The sequence below is a fragment of the Heterocephalus glaber genome, unplaced genomic scaffold (assembly GCF_053883595.1).
Source record: "Heterocephalus glaber isolate CG9 unplaced genomic scaffold, H.glaber_assembly_v1.0 deba00001564, whole genome shotgun sequence".
NCBI classification, from domain to species: domain Eukaryota; kingdom Metazoa; phylum Chordata; class Mammalia; order Rodentia; family Bathyergidae; genus Heterocephalus; species Heterocephalus glaber.
The window spans coordinates 7769572-7785728 of record NW_028258351.1 but is presented as its reverse complement, the minus strand read 5'-3'; the positions used below and the strand labels follow the sequence as shown (position 1 = coordinate 7785728).

The window sequence follows — 16157 nt, the reverse complement described above, 5'->3', positions numbered from 1 at the left end:
AAGACAAGGTCTCTACATAATTTAGGCTGACCTTGGATTTGATATACAGCATAGGCTGCCGTTGAACTTGTGGAGATTCTCTTGCCTCAGCCTCCTAAGTGCTGGGATTAGAAACATGTGTCACAACACCCTGCTCCTGCTTCATACCCTGACATTCTTTTTTTTTTTTGGTACCGAGGATTGAACTTGGGACCTTGCATTTGCGAGGCAGGCACCGGAACCACTGAGCTAAATCCCTGGCCTTAGCCTGAGATTCTTAAAAGGAATAGATTGACTTTTAGTTTCTAAGAGAGATATTGTGGTCATATAATTGCAAGTAATCCCTATGACAGTGGGAGGAAGATGTTGGTATAATTTAATGGAAATTTAAAAAATTAGCTCAACATATGAAAATGAAAGAACATATATATCTTAAGAATAAATATAAAACAATAGCATAATCAGTAGTAGCAATAGGTCTTATCTTACTGCGTGAGCTCTTTTGAAACATGGCAAAGATCATTTATTTTTCTGTTGGAGTAAGAATAAGAGTCAGTGCTCAGAACATACAATACTAGCAGGTGCTAGAGGGAAAGGCAGGCTGCTTAGCTCATGTTTCGATTGTGCGTTTTCTAGGAAGGAGAGTGGTATTCAGACAGAAAAAGAAAATCAAAGAGAATGAAAACTAAAGTGGGTGAGAGAAGAGGGCAGATAGTTTCTTAAAGTTCAGGTCTTTAGGTTCTGACAATTTCTGTCTTTTAATATCAAAAGTATAGCTTTAGGGCCGGGGATTTAGCTCAGTGGTTCCACCATCTGCCTTGCAAGCGCAAGGACCTGAGTTCGATCCCTGGTACCAAAAAAAAAAAAAAAAAAAAAAAGTATAGTTCTAGTAGATAGAGCCACTTATTTTTTTTAAAAATGGAGGATGGAGAAGTATAAGGAAGCTGAGGACAGTTAAATGTTATTACACCTTTCAGAATACTAATGAAAGAATTAATTTAGACACTACAAATTGAAATCAGCAGTAAAGTTCTGGGACAGATTATTTGATTAGGAGACTTCAGTTGTGTAAAGCAGTAGGTTTATTAGGAACAGATTATTCAAACTCAGCTCTGTAAATTTGCAAGAGCCTGGCGCTTTTTTTCACAAAGTTTTATTGAACATAGTCACAACCATTTATTTCCATATTGTTCATGACTACTTTTGTACTGCAGTGGCTTAGCTAAGTACCTGCCACTGAGACTATATAACCTGTACAGCCCAAGGTATTTACCATCTGACCCTTGACAGAAAAAGTTTGCCAACTTGTGGGTTAGAGGAATGATACATACTATGTATTTGATGTAAGAATATTTGAACACTTCCCATAATATTAATATAACAGATACTACACTTGATCTTTAGCCAGAAGGCCGAGAAGCGATAATATAACAGATACAAGTTATGGATTTACAGTAAGCTGAGTAACTTAATAAATGGATTTTTTTTTTTTTGGTATCGGGGATCGAACTCGGGTCCTTGCACTTGGACAGCAGGTGGCGAAACTACTGAGCTAAATCCACGGCCCTGGATTTTTTTTTTGAGACACCGTCTCTCTCTGTAATTCAGGGTATCCTTGAGCTCACTATGTAGCCCAGCCTGGCTTTGAACTTGTGATCCTCCCTCAGCCTCCTGAGTGCTGGGATTACAGGCCTGTGCCACCCCACCCAGCAAATGGATTATTTGTTAACCTGAAGCCTTTAGTATCGTGTCATAGGGATTTGTCCTTGTTTTTCTGGTCAGCATCTGGTATCATCATTAGAGCCATTTCAAAAGGCATTCTTATTTTTATAGATGACTCAGTATAGTAGAAAATAGAATTAAGATTCATAGTTACTGCCAAAGTAAAGAAGATTAAATTCAGTTGTGTTCAGTATAAGTTAAATAGAGGGATATGGGACTTACCTGTCTTCACAGTAGTCTATGCAAAAAAGACCTTATTGGACTCATGCTGAACAAAGAGTACTATTGGAATAGGCAAAACATGCTATCATGTGTTAGATCAGGAGAATTAAGCCTGATACCCTACTATTAGACTTCTTTTGGATCATTTTCTTCAATTATGGTACCAGAACATATCACAAGTATCTTTACAAATTAGAGCTTGAAAGGAACAGTTTAGTTTGACCAACATTGGAATAGGCTGCTTTCTGAATATTTTTGTCACTACAGATCACTCACAGTTGTTCAAGCATAGTAGGAAATGTTGTGGGAGAAGGAACATTGCACTAGATACTTTAAAAAGCTATGATGGAAGCAGGGTATGGTGGTACATGCCTGTAATCCTATCACTTGGGAGACTGAGGCACAAGTATTGCCACAGGTTCGAGGCCAGCCTGGGTTTCATAGTGAGTTTAAGGCCAGCCTGAACTACATAGCAAGATCTTGTCTCAAAAATTAAACAAACCAAAAAACAACTATGATGAGCTGGGGATGTAGCTCAGTGGTAGAATACTTGCCTAATATGTTTAAGGCCTTGGATTCCATCCTCAGCACCTCAAAATAAATAAGGAAAATAGAAAACTATATAATTGAACTTTACAGGGCCGGGGATTTAGCTCAGTGGTTCTGCCCCCTGCCTCGCAAGCACAAGGACCTGAGTTCGATCCCCGGTACCAAAAGAAAAAAATTTATATAAATGCACAAAGGAATTTGAAGAGGAGAGATCACTAGACTGGAGTTAGCATGGAAAACTGAGTGGATCTTTAGCTACATAGATGAAGGAGGTAGGACGACATCTGAGATGGGGTTGTGGCATGAGTGCAGCTTAGAACCAGGAGTGTAGTCTGTGAGGGTGAATGAGGGGCAGTGGGGGAAATGTATTTGACAATGGGAGTAAAGAAGTGAGGGAGAGAGGAACTTTTCTACTCTGCAGAGTTCCTCTAGTACCTGACACAGTCCCCTGCATTCTCTTGACTGTTCAGGAAGATGAAGATTCAAGATGCTGAATTAGCATTCTCAGGAGGGTAAGGTTTGCTTGTCCTGATTTACAGGTCTCAGGAGAGTACAATTGGAGAATATTAAAGAGACAGTGACATAAAGGAAATTTTAACCTGCATTCCAAAAATACTTCTTCCATATTTCTTCCTTTGTTTTTTTTTCTTTTTAACAGTATCAAAGGTTTTTTTTGGTACTAGAGATCAAACTCAGGACCTTGCACTTGCAAGGCTGGTGGTGGAACCACTGAGCTAAACCCCCGGCCCCCCAAAATACTTCTTTAATTGTTTAGTTGAAACATTCTCCAATTTTTATTGTTTGACAAGCATATGTCTAACTTTTTTGTTTTGTTTTTTTGAGTGCTCTTGGGGGTTGAATCCAAGACCTCTGCACTGATCCATATCTGTAGCCTATATTGATTGATTGATTGATTGAGACAGGGACTCTATGTACTTCAGCCTCCCAGAGAGGGCTGGGATTACAGGCATGTGCCACTGTGCTTGGCTTACTTTACTGTTTCTAAAGACACTCCCTCAAAGTTCCTGTACTGTCCTCTTTTTGTCTGTACGCAGGAAGAAAAGTCTATGTGGACACGTATTTTGTTTTGTTGTTGTTTTTTTTTTTTTTTTTGTACTGGGGATCAAACTCTGGACCTTGTGCCTGCAAGGCAGGCGGTGGAACCACTGAGCTAAATCCCCAGCCCCTGGACACCTATTTTGGTCATAGACTTAGGTTTTGCAGATTAATGGGGAACTTTTTTGTGTGCTTTTGAGATGGGGTTCACTATGTGATTTAGACTGGTCCCAAACTCACTTGTAGGCAAGGCTATAACTTGAATTTGTGGTGATCCTCTTGCCTCAGCCTCCTGAATACTGAAATAACAGGCATGTGCCACTATGCCCAGTTTCATAATGGGGAATTTTTAAAGGGTTTAGTAAAATTTAAGTCAAACACCCTGATCTCTCAATGGAAAACTCAGAAGCTTGTCAGGGAAGTGATTATTGATGAAAGGCTACCCTGGGATTACTTTGAGAAAGGAAACCTGGAATTGAAAATCTTTCTGTTGGTTTAAGGAGAACTGCTAAGGCCAACTTGGTAGTTTATTTATTTTTATTTTTATTTTTTTTTGGTACTGGGGATCGAACTGTGGTCCTTGCGCTTGCGCAGCAGGCAGCAAAACCACTGAGCTAAATCCCCGGGCTCAACTTGGTAGTTTAAAAAAAAATTACTCCTATAACACTATCATCTTTGTTGGTTGTAAGGAAGTGAGTTTTGTCCTAAGTAGGCAGAGCAGAGCATATTTCATATTTTAAAAATGTTCAGCTTTTTGGGGGGAGGGTGGTGGTACTAGGGATTGAATCCAGGGCTTTTGGACTGAGCTACACAACCCCAACCCTTTTAAAAAAATTATTTTAAAATTTTGAGACAGGTCTAAGTTGTTAAATTGCCCAGGCTAAGGTTGAACTTGGGATACTCTTGCCTCAGTCTCCTGAGTGCTGGAATTGCAGAGTTCTGGGATTACAGGCATGTGCCACCAGGCCCAGCTGATGTTAACTTATTTTTGCTACTGTATTACCTGCCTTGTATGTTTTAAACTCCTAGTAAGTTTCATTTAGATTGATTCCAGTGATGTAGGTATTGATTTGTATGATTTTGGGTTGCTGTGGGGTTTTTCCTGTTGTTTTTTAAATCTATTTTGTTACTTTCTGGCCTAATATTTATTACTTCTTTCTGCTTCCATTAGATTTAGGTTGCTGGGGGGGGTTCCAAAATTGTACTAGTGATTGAACCCAGGGCCTTGCACATGCTTGGCAAGTATTCTTTCTAACCCTGAGCTATATATACCTCTAGCCCTTTTATTTCATCTTGAGACTGGGTCTTGCTAAGTTGCCCAAGCTGGCCTCAAGAGTAGTTTCAAGTAGCTAAGGTTATACATGTGTGCCACTACACTACACATAGCTGTTTTTTTTTCTTTTGAAACAAGGTCTTGCTGTGTAGTTTAGGGTGGTTTGAACTCACTGTGTAGTCCAGGGTGGCTTTGAACTCATGGCAATCCTCCTGCCTCAGCATCCCCAGTGCTGGGATTACAAGCATGTGCTCCCATGCCCAACTACAGCCGTGTTGTTTTTTTTTTTTTCGTACTGGGGATTGAACTTGGGACCTTGCGCTTTCGAGGCAGGTGCTGGAACCACTGAGCTAAATCCCTGGCCCTACAGCTGGTTTTTTTTTAAAGGAGTATTTATGTTCCTAATTGATGTTTATTTTTTCTTTATTGAATTGCCTTCCATACAGAGCTTGGAGGACTCCTGAAGTATGTACGACCCTTCTTGAATTCCATCAGTAAGGCTAAAGCTGCCCGTCTGGTCCGATCTCTTCTTGATCTGTTTCTTGATATGGAAGCAGCTACAGGGCAGGAGGTAAGCTATGTTAATGGCAGTAAATGCTATGGAAAAAAGTGTTTCAGTGAGAGAAATGACTGCTTCTTTGTGGTACTGTGAGGAAGTGATAGCTGGGAAGACGCTTAGGACTTATCATGTCAGTTTCTCTTTGTTACAGGACATTTGATACTTTGGGTCTGTTCCATGCTTTGCTTTGTAAGTGGAGATTGTCAGTGGTCCCTGGAATCCTCATTACATCAGGGTCACAAACTGATTCTTGTCTTTGAGGTATTGTATTGCCACACCTTTGTAATGTTTTCTGTGTCTGTGGTACCTTTCATTTTGTGTCACAAAGCTCCTCATGAGCACTACTTAAGTCTGGTGGCATCCCTTCTGGGCATGTTTTTTACTGCCTACGTGCCTTTATTGAGGTATCTGTGTATTGTGTCTCATGTGTGTGGAAATGACTGATGTTTTTCTTTTTTGAGGGGGGGTGCCGGGGCTCCAGGGCTCGAACTCGGGTCCTTGCGCTTGCGCAGCAGGTGGCGAAACCACTGAGCTAAATCCCCAGCCTTTGTATATGTTCTTTATAAGTTCAAACTAGACCTTGAGCTGTACAGAATAGTGCATCTCTGGAATCCCTGAGCTTCTTCCATCCTTTTCAAAGATGTGAATTTTATGTAATTCAGAAAGAGACACATAACAAAATAAAAATTTCTGTAGAGTGGCCGATTCAAGAATATATTACAGGGGTTCGGGGATTTAGCTCAGTGGTTCCGCCACCTGCCTCGCAAGCGCAAGGACCTGAGATCGATCCCTGGCACCAAAAAAGAATATATTACAGAGGTGTCGATTTAGCTCAGTGGACTGCACCTGCTTGCAAGCCCAAGGTCCTGAGTTTGATCCCCCGGTACCAAAAAAAAAAAAGAATGTATTACAGATTCTTGAAACTGTAGTAAGAATATAGTTGTCACATTTGCTATACATATATTGATTAGTACATTGAGTACCTGTTGTATGTTAGGCACTGGTATAGGTAGTGGGGATACTGTTGTAAAAACAGTCACTGCTTTCATGAGAAAGGCAGCTAATAAATATGTAAAATGTCTCATAGTATGAAGGCAAGTGTTAGAATTGCTGTTGGGTGAAATATCTGATTATTTGCTGTACCGTAATGTGGGTATACCAGTAAAAGATATGAAAGGCCACTGTGACATAGTAAGTAGTGAGGAATTTCAGAAACCCAGGACAGGTGGATCCTACTTAAAATCATGTCTTTTGTTAAATCTGGTTTCTTGCTTTAACGATACTTTATTTTTATTTTTATTTTTTGGTACCGGATATCAAACTTGGGACCTTGCGCTTGCAAGCCAGGCGCTGGAACCACTGAGCTAAATCCCTGGCTTTTAATGATACTTTAAAGCCCAGTTATAAATTTCATTTGTAGAGCAGTCTTCGGATTAATTTGTTTTTGGCAGATCTGTGTTTTATGATAGATAAGAAACGGACAGTATTTCCAGATGTGGTGGTACATGCCTATAATCCTAGCACTCAGGAGGCTGAGACAGGAGGATTGCCTCAAGTTTGAAGGCCAGCCCAGACTACCTAGTGAGTTCAGGATCAGCCTGAACTACATAGCAAGGACCCCCCCCCCCCATAATATTGGATGGCTGCCTTTTGAAACAAAGTATTAGAATTATATTTATGAATAAAAGAAAAATGACTTATTTGGATATTAGGCTTTTTTGTTTTGTTTTGGTTTGGTTTGAGGCGGGGCTCACTGTAGTAGGGCCTGTGTATATAGGCCTTGAACTTGAAGTGATCTTCCTGCCTCAGTCTCTAGCACTGTGATTACAGGTGTGCACCACCACCTTTGGCATTCTTATCTAGCCCTTTTTTTTTAGTTGTACTTTGTACTCATGAAAGTGGCGCCATCTTTTGATTGAAGTAGGACAGTTTAAAATAGGCAGGCCAGTTAATGTTTGAAACTGACTAATGTTACTTGGAACTTTTTAGGTAGAAAAACTAACTATCTAAGCTGCTCCTATGCACAGTGCAGTCTTTGGAATTTGTTCCTTTCTATAACATGGAGCTGACTTCAGTGGGTATTACTAGCGTTTGTCATATGGCTCTGTGTCTGGCTAGGCTCTCCATTAACTGTCATAACTTGTCCCTTGCCATTGTTCATTACAAATTACATTTTTGTAGTAGCCCTCCTTTTCCTACAGTAAAAGGAAGTACTCTCAGGCATTATGTCATTTTATCATCAGTGTTACTTCAGTGGTAAGGCTGTTTTTCTGATGATTTGCAATTTTAGCTTTTGTCAAGAGCAAGAGTCTTAACTCTTCTGAATGGGAATTCTTTTGCCAATTTTTGTGAATTGTAGTTTATCTGCTTTTTTTAGGGAATAAATTATGAATCATCCCAATTGTTTCATGTGCACTTCATACTCCGCCTTCCCAATGTTAACATCCAACCATTTGGTGGTTTATGTGTTTGTGTGTGTATGTTACTAGGGATTGAACCTAAGGGCTTCCTCCTGAGCTGTATATATCCCTTGTCCTCTCTCTTCCCCCTTTTCAATTCTGAGACAGAGTGTCACCAAGTTGCCTAGGCTGGGTTGAATTTGTGGTTCTCCTGCCTTAGCATTCCAGAGTGCTGGGATTATAGGTGTCTGCTACCATGGCTGGCTTTAGTGTGATTGTAACACGTATTTTTTTTTTCTTCATGTTATTTCAAGTCTTTGCTCAGATTTTACTTCCTTAGAGATCTTCTTTATTTATTTTTTCTGAAACACTGAACCTCTGCTTGACTTTCCTTCATATTTATTTTACTTCTTTATGTGTTTCTTCTTTAGGATAAAAGTTCCATGATGATAGGTACTGTGTCCTCTTCACTGCCGTACTACTGGCATTAGTAGTTTGTTTCTAAGGAATTACATAACTAACATCTGTTGAAGGAGTGTATGGATTATGTCTCCTCCATAGTAGATGTCCAGAAAATACTTTATTGAATTAAGATCTAAGTTTGTTGATTGATTGAGACAAGAGTCTGGCTAGGTAGTTCAAGCTTGACCTTGAACTTACTGTGTAGCCCAGGCTGGCCTCAGTCTGGCAGTTGTCTTTCTGCCTCAGCCTCTTGAATATTGGTATCACAGGTGTGTACCACCACGCCAGGCTAAGATCAAAGTTGGTAGAATAGAGTTGTAAACATGGGTGCTTACATCTCAGTTCTTTTTGTCCAGGTGCTCAAAGTTTTTGACTTGGGAAAATCAGATACAGTCCGCATTTTTTTTTTTTTCTCTTGATACTGGGAATCGAACTGTGGACCTTGTGCCTGCCAGGCAGGTGCAGTGCCACTGAGCTAAATCCCTGACAGTCGTCATTCTTGGTTCTTTTAAAACTCTTCGGGTGATGGGAAAGGCTGGAGAAGCAAGCCATAAGTGGATCACTGTCATTGAAACCTGAGGCAGAATAGAAAGTTTCAGACCATTGTTAAGACAGGTAAAATTTTTGTTTCTTTTTTTTTTGGTACCAGGGATGGAACTCGGGACCTTGCCCTTGCGAGGCAGTCTGCGGAACCACTGAACTAAATCCCTGGCCCCTAAAATTTTTGTTACAAGGATTTGTTACCAAGAGTATGAGGGAGTGGATTTTCCTTATCTTTACTATCTAAGGACCAGTTATAATTCAGCTGTTTCTGCAGAAGAATCTTTAACTTATCTGTTCCTACAGATGGTGTAATTCAGGTTAGGATCTGATCGTTTGCATTGCTAGGATTTGGAGCCCAGGAAGTGAAGAGTGCAGTGGAGTGGAGGGTCCGGAGTGGAGGGTCCAGAATGGTGGGCAGATTGAGGATGGGGTGGTTGGCAACGCATGGGAAGTGGAAAAGTGATCTGAAGAGGACAGAAAGAAAACTGAACCATTCCCTTGCCAAGTAACTGAACTTCCTGAGTTCACCATTCCTTCTGGAGATCTCCAGGGAGTTGCATATGGAAAGCCCAACTGAAAATAATAGGATTTTTTTAAAAAAGCAATACCACATTTTAAGAAACCTTAAGTCAGAAATTGTTTCAGTGGAGGGAAAAAGGGGTATGCGCTAGAGAATTTCAGTCTTGAGAATAACAGTTACTTTTTTCCTCAGATGAATTTAGTTGAATTTTTTAAAGGAAAAAAAAAACAGTTAAGGGCCAGGGATTTAGCTCAGTGGTTCCAGCACCTGCCTCGAAATCGCAAGGTCCCAAGTTCGATCCCTGGTACCAAAAAAAAAAACAAAAAAAAACCCAGTTAAGTGTACTGATTTAAAACTTAAATATCTAATTTTGACCACATCAGGGTTTTGTATTCAAGTCAGGACCTTTCTCCAGAAGTAGTGGTTTCTTCTCTTATTAGTACTGTGTTTACATTAACAAAGCACAAAGACTATCAAACAAAATAGCTGAGCAGCAAGTTCAGTGGCCTTTAAAACTTTTACTTGGAACTGAGGTGCTAGTTTCACTATTTTCAATCCTAGTTAATGCAAATTATGTATTCTATAAAACAGATATCAAGTTCACTTGTAAAAAAAAACATCTTGCTCCAGGAGGAATGTCTGTACTGACCTCAACTTAAGGTTGCTTAAGGTAGAAAGACCACTAGCAGCTGATAATGTGCCCTTATGCAAGTCACTTAATATCTAGACTATGAGGGAAATGAGGGTAGGTGAGATGCTGGAGTAGAATTTGATGTTTCTTCATTAGGGATTTTTAGAGTATTCATTGAAATATAACTTAATACAGAGATTGTACCATGTTCCATTCATTTTTGTATCATTTGAAAAAGCTCACTGGGTAAAATTGTGATGGGCATTTCTTAGCTGCTCAAGTCATGTAGCCCTTAAGGTTCTTATATTTTCTATTTTTTTAGTTAATTTAAAAAATTTTCATTAGTATGTTTGCAGTATGTAATGCTTGCATTCATTGTCGGGAGTTGGTATGTGTGCATAAAATGTCTTTTTTTGTATTTTCTTAGTGAAAATATTCAGCAAAATTTTTTCAGTTCAATTCGTATCGTGAACAGATCTTTTGTAGAATTTCTGAGGTCAGCTGAGTTTGGATTTGGAGATTTGGTGGCCACCAGGTGGCTCCAGTGAAGAGTTGTAAAGGTTTCATTGACTCTTTCCTGGTGAATCAGTGAGATACTATGAACTGGCATCCAGTAATTTATTTACTGGCATCAATAATTTATTTACTGAGCTTGAACTTAAGATCTAAAGGTGGAAGATCTTGTCAGTTTGGATAGTTCCCTTTAGTTTTCCTTTTATAGCATCTCTTAACAGAACTTTGGATTTACATAAAATCCTGTTGTGTTAGCAGTTAGTTCTCTGGAAAACTCAGTTTCTCATTTTATTTCTTTTTATCTTATGCTGAGATTACCAACTTTAATACAAAACTCCTAATAATGGAAGTGATACAGGATCTGCAGTACTTCCTTCATATGTACTTGAAGCTAATAATGCACTGTCTAGCATAGAGCACTGTTTTTTATTTATTTATTTTTTTGATTTTGTGAGACAGGGTCTTGCTATGTAGTTTAGCCTGGCCTTGAAATTAGTATGGACCCCCGGCTGGCCGGGAACTCAGCGATCCTCCTGCCTCACCTTCTCAAGTGCTGGGATTACGGGTCCCACCTTGCTGGCTAGAGCACTGCTTTCTATCATTTACTTTGTACCTTATATCACTGCTTGGGAGGCAGATAGAACTAGGTGTTCTAAATTCTATAAATAAAATTTAGAAGCCCTTTTAAATGTTAGGTTAATTGTAATTTCTTTTTACTCCCTTTAATACAAGCTAAGTTCATTGTATCTGTTTGCTGTTAAGAGTGAAGATGGATTTGGAAAGAGGCAGCTGGACCTTTTTTTTTTTTTTTTTTTTGGTACCAGGGATCGAACTCAGGACCTTGCACTTTTGAGGCAGGCGCCGGAACCACTGAGCTAAATCCCCGGCTGGACCTTTTGAGTCTTTCAAACAACTGTTAGGAACAAGGTGTTTCTGCTTAGATTGAGGGTTTCTTCCCTTGATTACCAGGATAGTAATAGTAACACTTTAACACTAAGTACTTCCAGCTATTCAAGGAGAAATTTCTGCTGTAAAATTCCTAAGCCTGGGCCAGGGATTTAGCTCAGTAGTACAGCACCTGCCTTGCAAGAGCAAGGTCCTGAGTTCGATCCCTGGTACCAAAAAAAAAAGTCCTAGGCCCTCAGAAAAACACAACTCAGGGCTATTTATGTTTTGGGGAGTGCTGGGTATCTCTTGGGAAGCTAGAAGAATCTTAAAAGAGGCAGCTCTTTTCCAAAAGTTTAAACACAAAGAGATATTATGTATAAAAAGCCCAATTGATTGTCCATTTTGGTATAACCTTTACACATTGAGAGTCTATGGATCAGACACTAAAGGGAATGGCATGGGTATTACCTAAGGAGGGAATTACAGCTGTTCTGTTCTCCAGAGCATGGTTAGGGGCAGAATGTGAGGACACAATCTTGCATGTACTGTCTTTCCCTTTTGCAGGTCGAGCTGTGTTTAGAATGCATCGAATGGGCCAAATCAGAGAAAAGAACTTTCTTACGCCAAGCTTTGGAGGTATGTGGGCAATATTAGCACTGTTTTTATGTCTGGGTATTAGATTGTGAGTTGAAGTAACACTATCTTGATCAAAAGCACTTTCAACAGCTTTGTATTACTAGGTCAAGAGATTGATAGCGGTCCCACTTATTAGAATTGTCCTGTTTAAAGTTTTCAGAGAGAATTGCTATTTGGCTCAGGAAAGTAAGCAGCAGCGTGGTAAAATTAGCAGTCAGTCATTGGCCAGAATAGGAGATGGTACTGGGGGCTGGGTCATTTGTTATGCTGGATTTGATGTTATCATCAGAACATGTATATTCAACAGTAACAGTTCTGTGACTGTCAATCTTTGATTTCTTTCTTTGCTTTTTTTTTGCCTTTCCCTTCAATCAATGCCTTTTCTCTTTCCTAGGCAAGACTGGTGTCTTTGTACTTTGATACCAAGAGGTACCAGGAAGCGTTGCATTTGGGTAAGTAAACTGGTAGAAATTAGTAAGACTTGGCTAGCTAAATGAATGTTATTCTAAACCTGGCTCTTTTTATTAATAATTTACATTCTTGGGCCAGGGATTTAGCTCAGTGGTTCCACCGCCTGCCTTGCAAGCTAAGAACCCGAGTTCGATCCCCGGTACCAAAAAAAAAAAAATAATAATAATAATTTACATTCTACCTACTTATAAGAACAATTTAAGGTGGCTTCCATTTATGGAATTTTCATGGCAGAATGCTGTTTGAAAGTTTTGAAGAACCATCTACAGTTAATCTGTTAAATTTAGAGAACAAAAGGATCAGTTCTCTGGTTCCCTTGAATTTAGAGCAGTAAAATCCATTCTATTGAAAGCTAAACTTTTTGTCATTTTTTTTTGGTGGTGGTGGGGGCATTACAGAGCCACTTTCAATACTTTCGGGTTTGCCCCACAGGAATAAAAAACACTGTGAAGGGTAACTTCCTCTCCCCAGGAGTGGCCCGGGAGAGAGAGGCTACCTAAGGGGAAGGAAGGACAATAGGGACCTGCTGCAAACTCAGGGCAAAGGGAGAGCCATCGATGCTGGCAGTTGTGAGCACTACAGGAGGAGACCGAGCATAGTGGGACTGGCTCCAGGAACGCAGGCGAAGGGCAAGAGGGGTGGACATGAAGCTGCAAAGCTATGTGGGCTCCTCCTTTGCCATCTTCTGCTTTTACTGCATGATGTCCGAATCCCTCTGCTTATGGGCAGCAGCAGAAAGCCTGTCATCTCAGTGCTTCCCCTTAACTGAGTTGCTGTGCTTTTTCATACTCTTCTAGTGGGCGAGCTCACTCTGGTTACCATGGGTCATAGTGATGGCAGCAGCTCTGGCCTGCCTCTGTTGTGTCCTCTCGTTCCATCCCTTGTTTTTTTCTTTTCTTTCAATTTATCTTTTGTAGAAAAGACGAGTTTGTTTGTTTGTTTATTGTTTGAGACACAGTCTCACTGTAGTTTAGGCTGGTCTTGAACTCACTATGTAATCCAGGCTGGCCTCAAACTTGGTGGTGATCCTCCTGCCTCAGCCTCCTGTGTCCTAGGATTACAGGCATGTACCATCTCACCTGGCCAGAACATTTTTATTGTCTCAGAAAGAAATGCTCTACCCATTATTGGTCATTCTCCATTAATTGTTTATTCTCTACCTTGTCCGTCCCCTACAAGCCCTAGGCAACCATTAATGTGCTTTCTGTCTCTGTAGAGTTGCTTATTCTACACATTTCATATAAATGGAGTCACAGTGTGTGGTCTTGTGATTGGGATCTTTTACTTAGTATATTTTCAAGGTTTATCTGTGTTATAGCATGTGCTAGTACTTTATTTCTTTTTATTGTTAAATAATAGTCCATTAGATGTATCACATTTATCAGTTGATGGACATTTGGATTGTTTCCATATTTTAATTATTTTTTTTGTTTTGTTTTGTTTTTTTTGGTGCCGGGGATCGAACTCAGGTCCTTGCGCAGCAGGTGGCGAAACCACTGAGCTAAATCCCTGGCCCAAAATTTTGGGACTCATTCCAAGTCCTTTTTTTTTTTTTTTGGTACTGGGGATTGAACTCGGGTCCTTGCGCTTGCACAGCAGGCGATGAAACCACTGAGCTAAATCCCCAACCCCATATTTTAGTTATTATGAATACTGCTGTCAGCAGGTTTCGTGTGGACATGTTTTCCTTTTGAGTATATGCCTAGAAGTGGAATTACTGGGTCATGTGGTTAGCTATTTAGCTTTTTTTCCCCAAGTGTTTCCCAAGCTGCTTTCTCAAGTGGCTGCTTCATTGTGTGCCCCCTCTTCCAAAGTATGAGGAAGGTTCCAGTTTGTCCACATCCTCCTCAACACTTGCTGTGTCTTTTTATTTTGGCCTTCCTACGTGGCATGAAGTCGTATTTTATTGACATTTTGATTTGCATTTCCCTAATGACTAATGATAAACATCTTTTATATGCTTGTTGGTCATTTGTATGTACTTGGAGAAATGGCTATTTACATCCTTTGCTTGTTTTTTGTTTTTTTTGGTACTGGGGATTGAACTCTCAGGACCTTGCACTTTCGAGGTGGACAGCGGAACCACTGAGCTAAATCCCTGGCTTCTTTGCTTGTTTTTAATTGGGTTGTGTTTTTTTAAATCATTATTTTTTGTTGTTAGGAATTGAACCCAGGGTCTTCACAGTGAGCTACATCCCCGGTTTTTGAGGTACTTTTTTGCTGATTGACTAAGTTGCCAAGGCTGGGCTCTCAAACTTGCAATCCCCCTGCCTCAGGCTCTCAGAGAGTGGAATTACAAGCATGTCCCACAATGCCTGTATGTTTTTATTTTTTACTCTTTATGCACGTCCCTTATTGGAGCCATGATTTGCAAGTATTGTTTTCCTTTCCTGTGGGTTTTTTTTGGTACCAGGGATCGAACTCAGGACCTTGCGCTTTCGAGGCAGGCAGTGAAACCACTGAGCTAAATCCCCGGCCCTCTGTGGGTTATTTTTTCACTTTGTCGAGAGGTGATCTACTCGGTCAGGATAGACCCTAGGGCCTTTGCACTGAGTTATATCCCCAGTTCTTTTTATTTTTTGTTTTGAGACAGAGTCTTATTAAGTCACTTATTTGCCCAGCTGGGTTCAAACTTTCAATCTTCCTTCCTCAGCCTCTTAAAGCGCTGGGATGATGCCATGCCCAACTTTGATCCATTTTGAGTTGTTTTTTTCTAGACAGTATCCCACTGTGTAGTTCAGGCTGACTTTGAACTCACTCTGGTGTGTAGGCTGACCTTGGACTTGTAGTGGTACTCCTGCCTCAGCCTCCTAAGTGCTGGGACTACAGGTGTGTGCTACCACGCCTGGTTTGAGGTTTTGTATGTAGTGTAAATCCATTTTACTTTGATGTTCTCATCTGAGATGGAGGAAGAAGGTGTATTTAGAAAACACTAACCTATCTGAACTCTTCACTTCCCTACTAGCAGTAGTGCCTGATGTTTCATGATTGCTGACAGGGAGAGAGAAAAGTCAGACCTTGTCTGAACTGAGTGACTATGTTTAGCATTTTGTGGGTCTAGGTTCCCATTGTGTTTATACCTTAGGAGTGAGCTTATAGGGAGGGCTTTTAGCTCTACTTTTGTCATTAGGAAGCAGGAAAGCTTAAAGATGGGTGTTTTTCTTTTTTGGAAGCTAGCACAGTTAGAGGAAAACTTAATTCTTGCATGGGCTCTAAAGGTAACCTTTTTGAGTGGAGACAGGTTTCTTTATCCTGAACGTTAGGAGGGTTGGAGAGTGAGCTTTTCAGTAATAAGATTATGGCTAACAAAGGGACATGTATCTTTTCCAGGTTCTCAGTTGCTGCGAGAGTTGAAAAAGATGGATGACAAAGCTCTTCTGGTGGAAGTACAGCTCTTGGAAAGCAAAACATACCATGCCCTGAGCAATTTGCCGAAAGCCCGAGCTGCCTTAACCTCTGCTCGAACCACAGCAAATGCTATCTACTGCCCCCCTAAACTGCAGGCCACACTGGACATGCAGTCAGGTAACAAAGCTATTCCTGAGGTGCATTTTCTTAGAGCTTATCTTTTTTTTGGTACCGGGGATCAAACTCGGGTCCTTGCACTTGTGCAGTAGGTGGCAAAACCACTGAGCTAAATCCCCGGCCCCTTAGAGCTTATCTTATAGGGGAAGGAATGGGGGTTGGGGCTGGAGATAGAATTAACTGATTGGCTAAATTTTCCTTAGAGAAAT

The 16157-nt window shown here is 40.4% G+C and overlaps 1 protein-coding gene and 2 pseudogenes across 2 annotated transcripts in view; 1 reads left to right on the top strand and 2 right to left on the bottom strand.

Annotated features, from left to right (window-relative positions):
- Psmd11 (proteasome 26S subunit, non-ATPase 11) overlaps nt 1-16157 on the top strand; it is a 39113-nt gene that overhangs the window by 6272 nt on the left and 16684 nt on the right. Inside the window, exons 1-5 of one of the 2 annotated variants that reach the window (XM_021248886.1) lie at nt 5248-5372; nt 5512-5621; nt 11881-11952; nt 12347-12404; nt 15754-15948. In XM_021248886.1, coding sequence (XP_021104545.1) covers nt 5538-5621; nt 11881-11952; nt 12347-12404; nt 15754-15948 — 409 coding nt within the window. In that variant the 5' untranslated portion in view covers nt 5248-5372; nt 5512-5537. Of the gene's footprint in view, nt 1-5247; nt 5373-5511; nt 5622-11880; nt 11953-12346; nt 12405-15753; nt 15949-16157 lie in introns of those variants that run through there. The other variant, XM_004870602.3, reaches the window with a different exon arrangement.
- On the bottom strand, nt 1298-1403 carry LOC147823808 (U2 spliceosomal RNA; annotated as a pseudogene).
- Nucleotides 13082-13252, bottom strand: LOC147823807 (small EDRK-rich factor 2 pseudogene; annotated as a pseudogene).